Here is a 15,072-nt window from a genome sequence, read left to right as displayed (position 1 = left end):
AGAAACAACCACAAGACAGATTTCATCAACCAAGGTATCATTTTAGTCAGTATAACAGCGCTGACCTGACAGTGTGTGTAGGTTACTGTGCATAACCCTGCTGACAGGTTCCCTATATAATCCCTTCTCACTACATAGTGAGCATGCTGTAATCACTCCTTAAATCTTTAATTGACAGCCTGCTCTGTAAAAACATAGTGTAGAACTTCAGGCTGTCAATCAAAGTGCCGGGAAGTGATTACAGCACACTCACAGAATAGTGAGCCATGACTGTAAATTCCCTCTGCACCATCCTTATGACTGCAAGAAAGTGGCTACAGAGAAAATATAAATTCATTTTCTCCTTGTAGCTGATTTTCCAGTAAGTGTGATCATATTATACTGCTGTGTTCAGTTTGAGGAAAAATCAGACAGAACAATGACCAATGTACTGCAATAGAGCTGTCAGATAACAGCTTTTTCACATGGACTAAGTGTCCCAGTGAAAAAATTGCAGCATGCACTATTCTCTGCCATATATCAGTTGAGAGTCACAAATTGATGTGTAAGAGGGAGCAAAAAATCATCAGATCCCACCCATATGGATCAGTGTAGTATTTGTTTGGATGCATTGCCATAACTAACATAGAAACTTTATTTGATCGTGTACACATAGATGTCACAGAGATGTAAAATACAGACATATGGATGGCACATGGATGACAATACAGATGAAAATTGTCGGAATTTTCTTGATGAAAATTGGACACATTTTCATACTCTTGTCTCCCTAGCGTTAAGCTTATTTGATATACTCTAGTTTGTTATTATCATTGTGCAGTTGTATAAAGTGGTTAATCTTCAGTTAGCTTTTAGAAAGTAGAAAAAGATTTATTTGCTTGCCTGTTAACAACAAGACAGGTTGTCTTCAGAAATCTTCATTGTATGTGTGTGTTCTGTCAGGCTAAAAAAGTGGTTCCCCAAGTTATGAACCAATGAATTAGGTATGTTTCTTGCTTTTAATAGTAGAAATAACCATAATGAGCTCACGTCTAGGGATCAAACAAATCTGAAAAAGGTTGTACAACTCCCATAATCGTCAATATTTATAGCGCTGGGATATTATGTTCCAAGGTTTGTTGCTGTTGATGTTGCTGCTGTTGTTTTTATGGTGACTTTATTAAATATATTCTATAGTGACTGCTTTATCAAATAATTTTACTGTTAATCCTTCATTTTCTGACATATATATATATTTTTTAGTTAGTGTTACCACCCGAACGTCTAAACTGACTAGTGGACAACAGAACTACTTCAATGATTCACCCTTTTTAAGAAATGATATTACTAACAAATGTCAGCACTGAAAAGTGCATATTAGTGGTATTTGCATCTTACTACATGATAAAAGGAACCCAGGCCAGTATGATTTGCCTACCTATCCCTTTTTTAATTGCTATGTAATATAATTGTATAGTTTAATAGCGGCAGCAAAATATTTCAAATTCTCACTCGCTTTACAAACTCATTATTAAACAATCTACTGACTTGTGGTTCAACCACTTGACATCCTATTGCATTGAATTCACTCCTCATAAACCTCAATATGCTCCATATTATTTATTATAGAAAGCAGATCTGTTACTTTTCCACTTAAAATAAATGCTGGAAAATTCTGAGACTAGCATAGTCCTATTATGACTAAAACAAGTGGTAACGTGTTATATATGATAAAAACAACAATCTCCTGCATCTCTCGTTGACACTTCTCGTGCTTTGACAAGTCTCGAAATGTAATGTTCTGTTTCAGATGACAATGTAAACAATCACCTGACAGCACATTATTTTTCTGAGAGTGATATACAACTGCTATAAAAGGTGAAGACGAGATAAACATGACAGAAGGCTTATGCAATCCTAACATTCAAGCACTCGGGAAAAATTAACTGTTAAAGGAAGGTAACCAACATTACCTGTTGTAACATAACAGCTTGCTGCTGCTGGAGGAGGGCTTGGAGCTGCTGTGGAGATAGAACTTGCTGTTGAAGGATCTGCTGCATCTGCTGAGGGGTGATCACCTGGGGAGTCATCATGGCCACTGAAACAGGCACCTGACGTAAAGAGGAGAAAACATTACTGACAGGCTCACTTTAAATTCGGTGATTTCTTATGGCTGTATAGACGCAATTCATATTGATTCTCTGCTATTCTGTTACAGACTTGACTCATGTACTGTGAAAGTGAGATGCTTATGTCTAAAATAGCATCAAGAAGGATGCAAAGACGACTCAGAAGTCACAGCTACATGCAAGTGCAAGACTACCATCCTGGGGAAAGCAGTTTAAACATGCAACAGACTAACATCTATATATTGCTCCAATATAGAGATCTGTAATGTTCATTCTTACTGTCTTATTGCAATTTTCACATTAAATGGGTTTCCACTTTGTAATTTCTTTAAAATAATTTAGAAAAAGTTTTTGCAAACACAATTAGCACTCACCCTTCCCAATTCTACTGTTGGCCCTCCTCCACTGCTCCAATCTCTGTGTATTCTCATTATGACCGCAAGGCACATCACTACTGCAGCCTATCAAAGTGATTGGCTGCAGCAGTGATGTACACTGTAATGGTTGACATTGGTATTGCTGTTTGATTCACGCTAATGTACCGTTCCCTGATGATGCTGCTGTATCAGTGAAACATGTTGAGGTGACATGTGCTGCATGTTTTAATTTAGATACCTGAAAGATATATATCTTTGTACCGTGTTAGCCAGTAGATAGAAAATTATTTAGAACTAGCTGAAGAGCCCGGCGTTGCCTGGGCATAGTAAATATCTGTGGTTAGTTATAGCACCTCATTTCTCTTATTTTCCCATCACCCTTCTCATTTTCCCCCTCACTTCTCTCATTTTCTCCCTTACACCTCTCATTCTCCCCCTCACTCCTCTTATTTTCCCCCTCACTCCTCTCATTCCCGCCTAACACTTGTCATTTGAACCTCATCTGTCATTTTCTGATCACTCTACTATTTTCCCTCACTCCTCTCATTTTGCACTCACACCTTTTCATTTTCACCTCACACCTCTCATTTTCCCCTCAGTATATACATGTTTGTCATCTCCCTTATATATAGTATACACCTGTATGTCATCTCCTGTATATAGTACATACCTGTATGTCATCTCCCCTGTATATAGTATATACCTGCTGTATGTCATCTCCTCCTGTATATTGTACATAGCTGTGTCATCTTCTCCTGTATATAGTATATACCTGCATGTCATCTCTTCTGTATATAGTATATACCTGTATGTCATCTCCTGTATATAGTATATACCTGTATGTCATCTCCCCCTTTATATAGTATATACATATATGTTATCTCCTCCTGTATATAGTATATACCTGTAAGTCATCTCCTCCTGTATATAGTATATACCTGTGTGTCACCTCCCCTGTATATACTGTAGTATGTACCCGTTTGTCATCTCCTCCTATATAAAGTTTATACCTGTATGTCATCTCCTCCTGTATATAGTATGTACCTGTAAGTCATGTCCTCCTGTATATAGTATATACCTGTGTGTCATCTCCCCTGTATATCATATGTACCTGTATGTCATCTTCTCCTGTATATAGTATATATCTGTGTGTTATCTCCTCCTGTATTAGACCTCGTTCACACGTTATTTGGTCAGTATTTTTACCTCAGTATTTGTAAGCTAAATTGGCAGCCTGATAAATCCCCAGCAAACAGGAAGCCCTCCCCCTGGCAGTATACATTAGCTCACACATACACATAGTAGACAGGTCATGTGACTGACAGCTGCCGTATTTTCTATATGGTACATTTGTTGCTCTTGTAGTTTGTCTGCTTATTAATCAGATTTTTATTTTTGAAGGATAATACCAGACTTGTGTGTGTTTTAGGGCGAGTTTCATGTGTCAAGTTGTGTGTGTTGAGTTCTGTGTGGCGACATGCATGTAGCGACTTTTGTGAGATGAGTTTTGTGTGGCGACATGTGTGTAGCAACTGTTTGTGTGTCGAGTTGCATGTGACAGGTTAGTGTAGCAAGTTGTGTGCAGCAAGTTTTGCGCATGGCGAATTTTGCGCATGGCGAGCTTTATGTGTGGTGCGTTTTGAGTATGTGCAAGTTTTGTGTGAGGCAATTTTTGCATGTGTTGCAACTTTTGTGCGTGTGGCAATTTTTCCACGTGTGCAAGTTTTGCATGTGGCGAGTTTTCCATGAGGTGAGTTTTGCACGTGTGGCGAGTTTTGCATGAGCCTAGTTTTGCATGTGGCGAATTTTGCGCGTGGTGAGTTTTGAGTGGCGACTTTTGTGTTTCGAATTTTATGTGGCGAGGTTGGTGTATGTGTGGTGAAATGTGTGCTGAGGGTGGAATATGTGTTCAAGCACGTGGTAGTGTGTGGCGCATTTTGTGTGTGTGTTCATATCCCCATGTGTGGTGAGTATCCCATGTCGGGGCCCCACCTTAGCAACTGTACGGTATATACTCTTTGGCACCATTGCTCTCATTCTTTAAATTCCCCTTGTTCACGTCTGGCAGCTGTCAATTTGCCTCCAACACTTTTCCTTTCACTTTTTCCCCATTATGTAGATAGGGGCAAAATTGTTTGGTGAATTGGAGTGCGGGGATTAAAATTTCGCCTCACAACACAGCCTATGATGCGCTCAGGGTCCAGTAGTGTCTGTGTAAAATTTTGTGGCTGTAGCTGCGACGGTGCAGATGCCAATCCCGGACATACACACATACATACACACACACACACACATTCAGCTTCCTCAGTGGATGATACCTTTTAATGGCTAACTGAAAAGATTGCTAGTTGTTACCATCTTTTCAGTTAGCCATTAAAAGGTATCAACCACTGAGGACTCTCATGTCTAAATAATGTTTTAAGTTATACATTCAAAATTTGTCTTACTATCCATTGCTAATACCCCACGGTGTGTTATCTCCAATACAAGAAGATAAGCAACTGCTACTCCACAAGTACTAAATAACTAAATAACGACAAATTTGAATTATCTTAACTAATTACCTCATTACACGAATGTTATAATCTAATGCAATAAAGAAAAGAAACCAAAGTTAAAAGGTTAACAAGCTCCATTAAGGTAATCAGAATATAGTAATATGTTTAAAAACAGAAAACGCGCGTCGGGTGTGGTGGGTGCCTGGATAACGTGACTCTATAAGGTAGTGCTAGTCGTCTTGTATATTGTTTCATGCTAATTTTTATATGACTCTTTGGCAATACTGATACTTTACTGGATATCATTCATATTGTATTACTGTTATAGTGTTTGATGTTATGTCCATTTATTGTATCTCATCTTTGGATAAACTTACAAGTGATCACATGTATCATGAAATGTGTTTGACAATAGGGGTTATTATTATAATAATATACATACATTAAGTGATACAAAATGTTCTAAGATCATATTGCTACTATAGCTGTTTTCCACATGTTCTTACTTATGTTGTACAGTATTACACTATTAAGTGATTTATATACTAACATCTATTACAACTACGTGATGATCACTACTTAGATTACTTTGATGAAATCCTTATTTGTCACATACTTACATATGTATATACTATCCATTCTCCAGGTTCACCCACCCATGGTTCCATCTGTGGTGTTTTTCTGTTTTTAAACATATCACTATATTCGGATTACAGTAATAAAGCTTACTAGCCTGTTAACTTTGGTTTCTTGGCTTTTTTGTTGGTATTTTTTTTATTCATTAATTGCATAGGTGTATTTATCTAATGCAGTGTTTCCCAAATGCCAGTCCTCACGGACCCCACGGGTCATGTTCTCAGGATTTCCTTAGTATTGCACAGGTGGTGGAAGTTTCATCAAGTCCTCAGGAATTCTCTCACCTGTGCAGCACTATGGAAATCCTGAAAACATGACCTGTGGGGTCTGTGAGGACTGGAGTTGGGGAAACACTGATCTAATGCAATAAAGGTCATACAGTATGTTATTAACCTTATAGAGAGGAGTAACATCTAGTGTAGTCCATGCCTTTAGTTTCTTGCTCTATGTATTTCTTTTTACCTGAATGAAGCTGATGTGCAATACCAAACACACCCATACACAGGTGGGGTACTGTTTTTAAAAATTAAAGGGGTCTTCCCATCTCCAAAATCCTATCTCAATATGTATTAGGTGTACTAATAGTAATAATGTTAGCAAATGTCTAAACTTAGAAATGTAGTATAGTTGTTCTGATTCGCTATTTCTCTTTCCTCATGTGCAGGCATTGCAGGACCTTAGGTATCCTTGGTTACATCCACTGATAGTGACAGCTAGTTGCTCGTGGTCGTAACCATGGATATCCAAGGTCTTGCAATGCTTGCACATGTGTAAAGAGACGTAGCAAATTGTAAAAACTATACTACATTTCTAATTTGAGGTATATGCAAATATTATTATTACCCCTTCTTTATATTGGGATAGGATCTTGGAGATGGGAATACCCCTTTAACAATAATTTTAAATTCCATGCAACCCCTGTGTATATGAAATTAAAGACTGAGCAAATTCTGTCTTCCTATGCAAATGGGAGGAGCATTGGAAGAGTCTGCGACATTTAAGCTTTCTTGTCATGTAGGCATTGTGCAGCCAGCAAATAAGATAACTACAGCATTTATATGCAATTAGTTTTCTATCAAACCATTAAAATAGATAACAGCGCATTTTAGAATTTAATCATTGTACGAAATCATTAACGTAAAAAGTCAACTATTTGTTCACCATGAGACCTCTAGTAAGATTCCAGTAGAGGAAGATGTCAAAAACTGAATTTTTGATTTTTGCCCATTTTCACATCTATATATATAATTGTCTAAGGGTTTTTCCGTCTGTCTGTCTTTCTGTCTGTCTGTCCTGGAAATCCCGGCTCTCTGATTGGTCGAGGCCGCCAGGCACAGCATCGACGTAGAAATCCCGCGTCTCTGATTGGTCGAGGCCGCCAGGCCTTGACCAATTAGCAACGGGCACAGTGATGATGATGTCATAAAGGACGTAGAAATCTCACGTTTCTGATTCAGCGACGGGCACAGTATCGACGTAGATGTCATAATGGTTGCCATGGCGACGATGATGTCATAAAGGTTGCCTCGACCAATCAGCGACGGGCACAGTCTGCCGCGAATTCTGGAATCATCATTGTCCATATACTATGGGGACATGCATATTCTAGAATACCCGATGCGTTAGAATCGGGCCACAATCTAGTATATTAATATTTATACTATTTCTACAAATGTATACATATATTACAAGATTATTCAGCATACTCAATGTTTATAATTAGACAAAGCATCATATACAGTAGAACTAAAAATCCTAGTAACTTGAAATGTACATATGTGATTTGGTTATGTAAACCCTTTAATCCAAAGCTTTCAGTGTCTATAAAAAGGCGGCCATACAGAGTAGATAAACATCAGCAAAACTGACCGATTTCAGTGTGATCAGGCAGCCATCCATTGAGTGTATGAGAGAGTTGTGACTTGGGCCTATGTATTTGGAAATACATGCATCTTATACACATTTGCAGAACACTGGCTGAACCTGCTAATTTTGAACAGAATCCACAAGCCATCTAGTTTGCATGGAAGAAAGATTTGGCTTGAGAAAGATCTTACATGTTGGATGTTGGCTGACAAGATCGCATGTGTATGAAATGTTAGGTGAACAAATGTGTAGGCTATGTTCACATGTTGCGTTTTGCTGCGGTTTTTTTTCTGAAGGAAAAACCTGTTTGAAGATGCTACAAAAAAGCTGGTTTTGCTACGTTTTTTGCTACATATTTGCTGCATTTTTTCTGTGTTTTTTTGTTGTCTGTTGTGCATGCTAATAAAATTTAGTGCCCCCCCCCAAAAAAAAGAATGATGCAACTTCCTTAAGGTTTTTTTGCTGCGTTTTTGCACTTACTCATTTCTATTGGTGAAAAAACGCTGAAAGAAGTGACATGCTGCAGTTTTCAAAAGCATAGCAGTTTTCCAAATCAGTCAGGAAACATTAACAAATGTGTGTGCATGAAATTTTTTAAATCTCATAGCCTTTTCTAGCACTGCAAAACGTAGTTTAAAATTTGCAAAAACGCATCATGCGAACATAGCCCTAATATGTAGTGATGAGCGAATATACTCGTTACTCGAGATTTCCCGAGCATGCTCGGGTGACCTCAGAGTATTTTTAGTGCTCGGAGATTTAGTTTTCATCACCTCAGCTGAATGATTTACATCTGTTAGCCAGCTTGATTACATGTGGGGATTCCCTAGAAACCAGGCAACCCCCACATGTACTTATGCTGGCTAACAGATGTAAATCATTCAGCTGAGGTAATGAAAACTAAATCTCCGAGCACTAAAAAATACTCAGAGGTCACCCGAGCGTGCTCGAGAAATCTCGAGTAACGAGTATATTCGCTCATCACTACTAATATGTAGTGCCACTTTTACTTCTATGGCACAGAAGCATCAGGATTAGGCAGCTATGAAGCCAAGTGAATATCACAAAAGCACACATTTATGATACCATAGGGAGGTCATGCTGTTTCATTTTTTAAGAATAAAAATATGGATATTTTATATATAAAAGGACAATGGGATTTTATAATCTACGTATGCTCTGGTCATTTAATAAATTACACTAATTCTACTATATCTTCTCAAAAACAATGCTGGAATCAGAAGTCTGAAGTAACATAATATGACCTTATGTGCAGGATGATATAGTCAAATAGCAAACTGAATTGTGAAACTGGCGGATCAAGAAATGTTGATAACTTTTTTGAATTTATTTAAAAAAACTGTTTTAACCAGATAATGACCAAGCACTATAAATTTATGCCACTTGGTCTTAGGGCTTTAACACCACTCTATTAAGAATATGGTGGTGGAGTTAAAAGATCTTGCAATTTAACAGGAACAATCTGGTTCCTGACTGTCAGCAAACCAGGGACCCAGGGCAGAAGGCAGAAGTAGTTTATTACCACGGTTGTCTTTTTTTTTGCTTGATACACAGTGCTCAATGAGGACTATGCAGTGAAAAGATACATTGGCATTGCCAGGTCTCTGCATTGGCAGAGTAGTAGCGCTGCCGAGTAGCTCTGCCACTAACACTTTTCACAGCAAGAGACCGGTTGCCCCTGAAACTAGGGCTTCTATTGATGCCCCAGTTACAGTAAGTAATAAAGAAAAGTAAAAAGTGCTCAGTAGAGATCTTTACTGATCTATTGGGTAAGACAAATTATGAAAAAAAAACATTTATAAATCATAAAAAAATAAAAATAATAAGTCCCCTACACAAAAAAATAAAAAATAATGCTTTCCTCATATAAAATACATTTTGTACCTACATTTAAATAAAAAGCCCTACACACAGTTGCTATCCACACAATTGTAATAACCTGGAAAATTCATTCAACAGGTTATTTAGTGTGAAACATGAACAGTAAGAAAAATATTTGAATGAAAAATATTTTTTTTATATTTACGTTGCAAAAATAAATTAAGCACTAAATTGCATGAACCCCAAAATGGCGCCAAATTATGATACAATTTGTCCGGCATAAAACAATGCCTCAAAGTGGAGAGTCAATAACAAAAAAAGGACTATCATTAGGACCTATTCAGACCTGGTCACTTAAATAACTAAATATACACGGAAAAACTTGGCGCACTTTGCCTATACAAGTCCCACATCTTTTTAATTACAGACTCTAATTAATACAATTGTAATTTAATACAAACGCAACTGTCGAGTTGAAGAATCACTGTAAGTTGCAGGTCACATTCATGATACTTTTCCGGGAGGCTAATGGTCGCAGTATTTACACTATTGACTTCTACAGTAGTTTTACTCCATTTAAGACCAGTAAGCCAAGTACTGTACAATAGAATTACTATGGTGAGAAATTCTCTACGCTTTATATTCAACTTAGTGCTAAATACAGACATTTTATCCGCAGACACTAAATCATCATGTCTGCTTTTACAAACTGCATGAAAAGCTTGTTATAGATGATGGCTGATATTTGGAAAACAAGACAGTAATAAAAGTCCAACTTACAATTGGTTGCCTAGCAATGGTTGTGCGCGATAATGCCAAAAATGAAGCCTCTGTTTACAGCACTGTTTGTTCATATCCCAGTCAGATGAGAGAACCCAGCAGAGTGCTGGACACATCTGTTGCACTTATTTATTAGACTCAGTGCTGCCGTTGCTCACATAACAAGCGGAGAGATAGACGGGATTGTTTGGTCGCATTTGCTTTGACCTTTACTAATTACAGTTAAAAACTTAGGATTTCAAAACACTTGCAGACACTTCTAAAATTACCAAAAGGTGTTAGACATGTTGAATAATCTTCCTGTGGACAGAAAGAAAATAACACAAAAATGAATATTTTAACACACTTAGCTACACTATGTAGTAATTCAAGATGGATTGACAGCTCAAATTGGGCCCTATAAAGTGTAATAGAAATAATCCACCCTGAATTTTAAATTAATTTCATTGGATACACATCTAAACCCAACTGAAAATCTGTAGTGCATAAACAAATGACCCCAAACCTCAAGGAACTTAGATGATGTTATAAACAGTAGGGGACCAAAATCCCTCCAGAATGATGTGAGATTGATAAAATCTATACAAAAATGATTACTTAAGTTATTGCTGCTCAAGTTTACAAGGTGTAAAGTGTACTTAAATTTTCAAACACCACTTCTGCATTTTTGGCCTAATTTTTTGTAAATTAAATAATGACACAGTAATTTGTTACATGTTGTTTTTTCATCTGATGTTGCATTTGTCATATTTTAAGACATTCTAAGGACCTCTCCTTTTTTGTTAAGTACTGATGAATAAAACTATACAACCTGCTATTGGGAAAATCAGTGTTATAGCACCCAAAAGAAAATTATATATATATACAGTACAGACCAAAATTTGGACACACCTTCTTATTTAAAGATTTTTCTGTATTTTCATGACTATGAAAATTGTACATTCACACTGAAGGCATCAAAACTATGAATTAATACATGTGGAATTATATACTTAACAAAAAAGTGTGAAACAAATGAAATTATGTCTTATATTCTAGGTTCTTCAAAGTAGCCATCTTTTGCTTTGATGACTGCTTCACACACTCTTGGCATTCTCTTGATGAGCTTCAAGAGGTAGTCACCGGAAATGGTTCTCTCTTCACAAGTTTGCCCTGTCAGGTTTAATAAGTGGGATTTCTTGCCTTATAAATAGTGTTGGGACCATCAGTTGTGTTGTGCAGAAGTCTGGTGGATACACAGCTGATAGTCCTACTGAATAGACTGTTAGAATATGTATTATGGTAAGAATAAAGCAGCTAAGTAAAGAAAAGCGAGTGGCCATCATTACTTTAAGAAATAAAGGTCAGTCAGTTTGAAAAATTGGGAAAACTTTGAAAGTGTCCCCAAGTGCAGTGGCAAAAACCATCAAGCGCTACAAAGAAACTGGCTCACATGAGTAGTGCCCCAGGAAAGGAACACCAAGAGTCACCTCTGCTTCTGAGGATAAGTTTATCCGAGTCACCAGCCTCAGAAATCGCAGGTTATCAGCAGCTCAGATTAGAGACCAGGTCAATGCCACACAGAGTTCTAGCAGCAGACACATCTATACAACAACTGTTAAGAGGAGACTTTGTGCAGCAGGCCTTCAAGGTAAAATAGCTGCTAGGAAACCACTGCTAAGGACAGGCAACAAGCAGAAGAGACTTGTTTGGGCTAAAGAACACAAGGAATGGACATTAGACCAGTGGAAATCTATGCTTTGGACTGATGAGTCCAAATTTGAGATCTTTGGTTCCAACCACTGTGTCTTTGTGTGACGTAGAAAAGGTGAACAGATGGACTCTGCATGCCTGGTTCCCACAGTGAAGCATGGAGGTGGAGGTGTGATGGTGTGGGGGTGCTTTGCTGGTGACACTGTTGGGGATTTATTCAAAATTGAAGGCATATTGAACCAGCATGGCTACCATAGCATCTTGCAGCGGCATGCTATACCATCCGGTTTGCGTTTAATTGGACCATCAGTTACTTTTCAACAGGACAATGACCCCAAACGCACCTCCAGGCTGTGTAAGGGCTATTTGACCAAGAAGGAGAGTGATGGGGTGCTACACCAGATGACCTGACCTCCACAGTCACCAGACCTGAACCCAATCGAGATGGTTTGGGGTGAGCTGGACCACAGAGTGAAGGCAAAAGGGCCAACAAGTGCTAAGCATCTCTGGTAACTCCTTCAAGATTGTTGGAAGACCATTCTTGGTGACTACCTCTTGAAGCTCATCAAGAGAATGCCAAGAGTGTGCAAAGCAGTCATCAAAGAAAAAGGTGGCTACTTTGAAGAACCTAGAATATATGACATAATTTCAGTTGTTTCACACTTTTTTTATTAAGTATATAATTCCACATGTGTTAATTCATAGTTTTGATGCCTTCAGTGTGAATGTACATTTTTGATAGTCAAGAAAATACAGAACAATCTTTAAATGAGAAAGTGTGTCCAAACTTTTGGTCTGTACGGTATATATATATATATATATACACTGTATTTTCTGGTGTATAAGACTACTTTTTAACCCCTGAAAATCTTCTCAGAAGTCGGGTGTCGTCTTATACGCCAGGTGTCATCTTATAGGGCAGATGCGGAGTAATCTGCGGTCGCTGCATATTGTGGGGGGAGCGGTCCCAATGATGAGGTGAGGGGGTGCCTCACCGGGAAGGTGTAAGTGAAGCAGAGGCAGAGAAGGAGATAATAGGATACAAGGGCGAGCCAGATGAGTGAAAGAGGAGTGTTTTTCTAGGCACAGCATCGCTTTTTTGCATACCCCTTGCATCCCAGACGCTGACAGTTTGCTTCACTTACACCTTCCTGGTGAGGCGCTCCCTCACCTCATCATCGGGACCACTCCTCCCCACTATATACGTCGACCGCAGATTGCTTCGCACCCACCCTATAAGACGACATCCGGCAGATAAGACAACCCCCGACTTTTGAGAAGATTTTATAATTTAACTGGAAAAGTTGAGGGTCGTCTTATACGCCCAGTCGTCTTATACGCCAGAAAATACGGTATATATATACATACTGAGCATAATGAGCAGTTTGATACATAATTTAAGTTGTAATCCTATAGAAGTGATATTCAGTTGTAAAAATAAGTTTATTTATTTATTTGTCTTCAAGATACTTTATTATCTACCCACTGAGTTTGAGATAAATATCTGATTGCTGGGATTCCCACAGATCACAAATTTGTCAGTCAAGCGTCTGTGGTGCTGGTCCATTCAAAGTTTATTGGAGTGACAGAATCAGCCATTTGCAGTGTCTTGCTATATCCAGAAACCCTTTGTATGTCATTGTAGCTGGTTAAATACTTAGCATTGGGTAAATCACCAAAGTTGCATGTGGTTATAAAGTTGAACTATATGTATACAGTGGCGGAAGTAAGTATAAGTATTTGATCCCTTGCTGATTTTGTAAGTTTGCCCACTGACAAAGACATGAACAGTCTGTAATTTTAAGGGTAGGTTAATTTTAACATTGAGACACAGAATATCAAAAATAAAATCCAGAAAACCACATTGTATAAATTAGATAAATTTATTTGCCTTTTGCAGTAAGAAATAAGTATTTGATCCTCTACCGACCATTAAGAGTTCTGGCTCCTATACACCTGTTAGACGCTCGTAATCAACTCGTTACCTGCATTACAGACAGCTGTCTTATTGTACATAGTCACTTTTATAAAAGACTCCTGTCCACAGACTCAATTAATCTGACTCTAACCTCTACAACATAGGCAAGACCAAAGAGCTTTCTAAGGATGTCAGGGACAAGATCATAGACCTGCACAAAGCTGGAATGGGCTACAAAACCATAAGTAAGATGCTGGGTGAGAAGGAGGCAACTGTTGGTGCAATATTAAGAAAATAGAAGAAATACAAAATTTTGGTGAAAGATCATCCTAAAACTACACAGGGTGAACTTGTTAATGGTCTCAAGGCAGCTGGGACCACAGTCACCAAGAAAACCATTGGTAATACATACGCTGTAAAGGCTTAAAATCCTGCACTGCCCGCAAGGTCCCACTGCTCAAGTAGGCACATGTGCAGACCAGTTTGAAGTTTACCAATGAACACCTGGATGATTCTGTGAGTGATTGGGAGAAGGTGGTCAGATAAGACAAAAATTGAAGCCTTTAGCATTAACTGAACTCGCCCTGTTTGGAGGAAGAGAAATGCTGCCTATGACCCAAATAACACCATCCCCACTGTCAAGCATGGATGTGGAAACATCATGCTTTGGGGGTGTTTCTCTGCTAAGGGCACATGACTACTTCACTGTATCAATGAGAGAATGTAGCCATGTACCGTAAAATCCTGAGTGACAACCTCCTTCCCTCCACCAGGACATTAGAAATGGGTCATGGCTGGGTCTTCCAGCAAGACAATGACCCAAAACATACAGCCAAGGCAACAAAGGAGTGACTCAAAAAGAAGCACATTAAGGTCATGTAAAGAGGAGTGGACCAAAATTCCTCCTGACATGTGCGCAAACCTCATCATCAACTACAAAAAAGTCTGACTGCTGTGCTTGCCAACAAGGGTTTTGTCACCATGTATTAAGTCTTGTTTGCCAAAGGGATCAAATACTTATTTCTCACTGCAAAATGCAAATAAATTTATATAATTTATGCCATGTTATTTTCTGGATTTTATTTAACATGCAATCTGATAGTATAAGTATTTTTTACAAGTTTTGCCATAGACCACAAGTCACGTTCCATATTTATGAATGCATTCCACTCCAAAACCCATAGTTCAAGTAATTTTGTTTTATTATAGAAAAAGTAAGACACAATAATAGCCACACATTGCACTACATATCATCCCAAAATCATATATTTTGACAGGCTAGATGAGTAATATATAGAGGTGAGTGAACCCGAACTTAGAAGTTCGGTGTTTGTACCGTACAGTAAAGGTACCGT

The 15,072-nt window shown here is 38.2% G+C and overlaps 1 protein-coding gene across 12 annotated transcripts in view; it reads right to left on the bottom strand.

The window, feature by feature from the left end:
• Window positions 1-15,072, bottom strand: part of FOXP2 (forkhead box P2) — a 476,937-nt gene that overhangs the window by 195,037 nt on the left and 266,828 nt on the right. For all 12 annotated transcript variants that reach the window (XM_069764830.1, XM_069764826.1, XM_069764821.1 and 9 more), the window contains exon 4: window positions 1,953-2,090. In XM_069764830.1, the coding sequence (XP_069620931.1) occupies window positions 1,953-2,090 (138 nt within the window). The remainder of the gene's footprint in view (window positions 1-1,952; window positions 2,091-15,072) is intronic.

The sequence above is a fragment of the Ranitomeya imitator genome, chromosome 4 (genome assembly GCF_032444005.1).
Source record: "Ranitomeya imitator isolate aRanImi1 chromosome 4, aRanImi1.pri, whole genome shotgun sequence".
Classification (NCBI taxonomy): Eukaryota; Metazoa; Chordata; class Amphibia; order Anura; family Dendrobatidae; genus Ranitomeya; species Ranitomeya imitator.
This window is presented reverse-complemented; position numbering and strand designations above follow the sequence as displayed.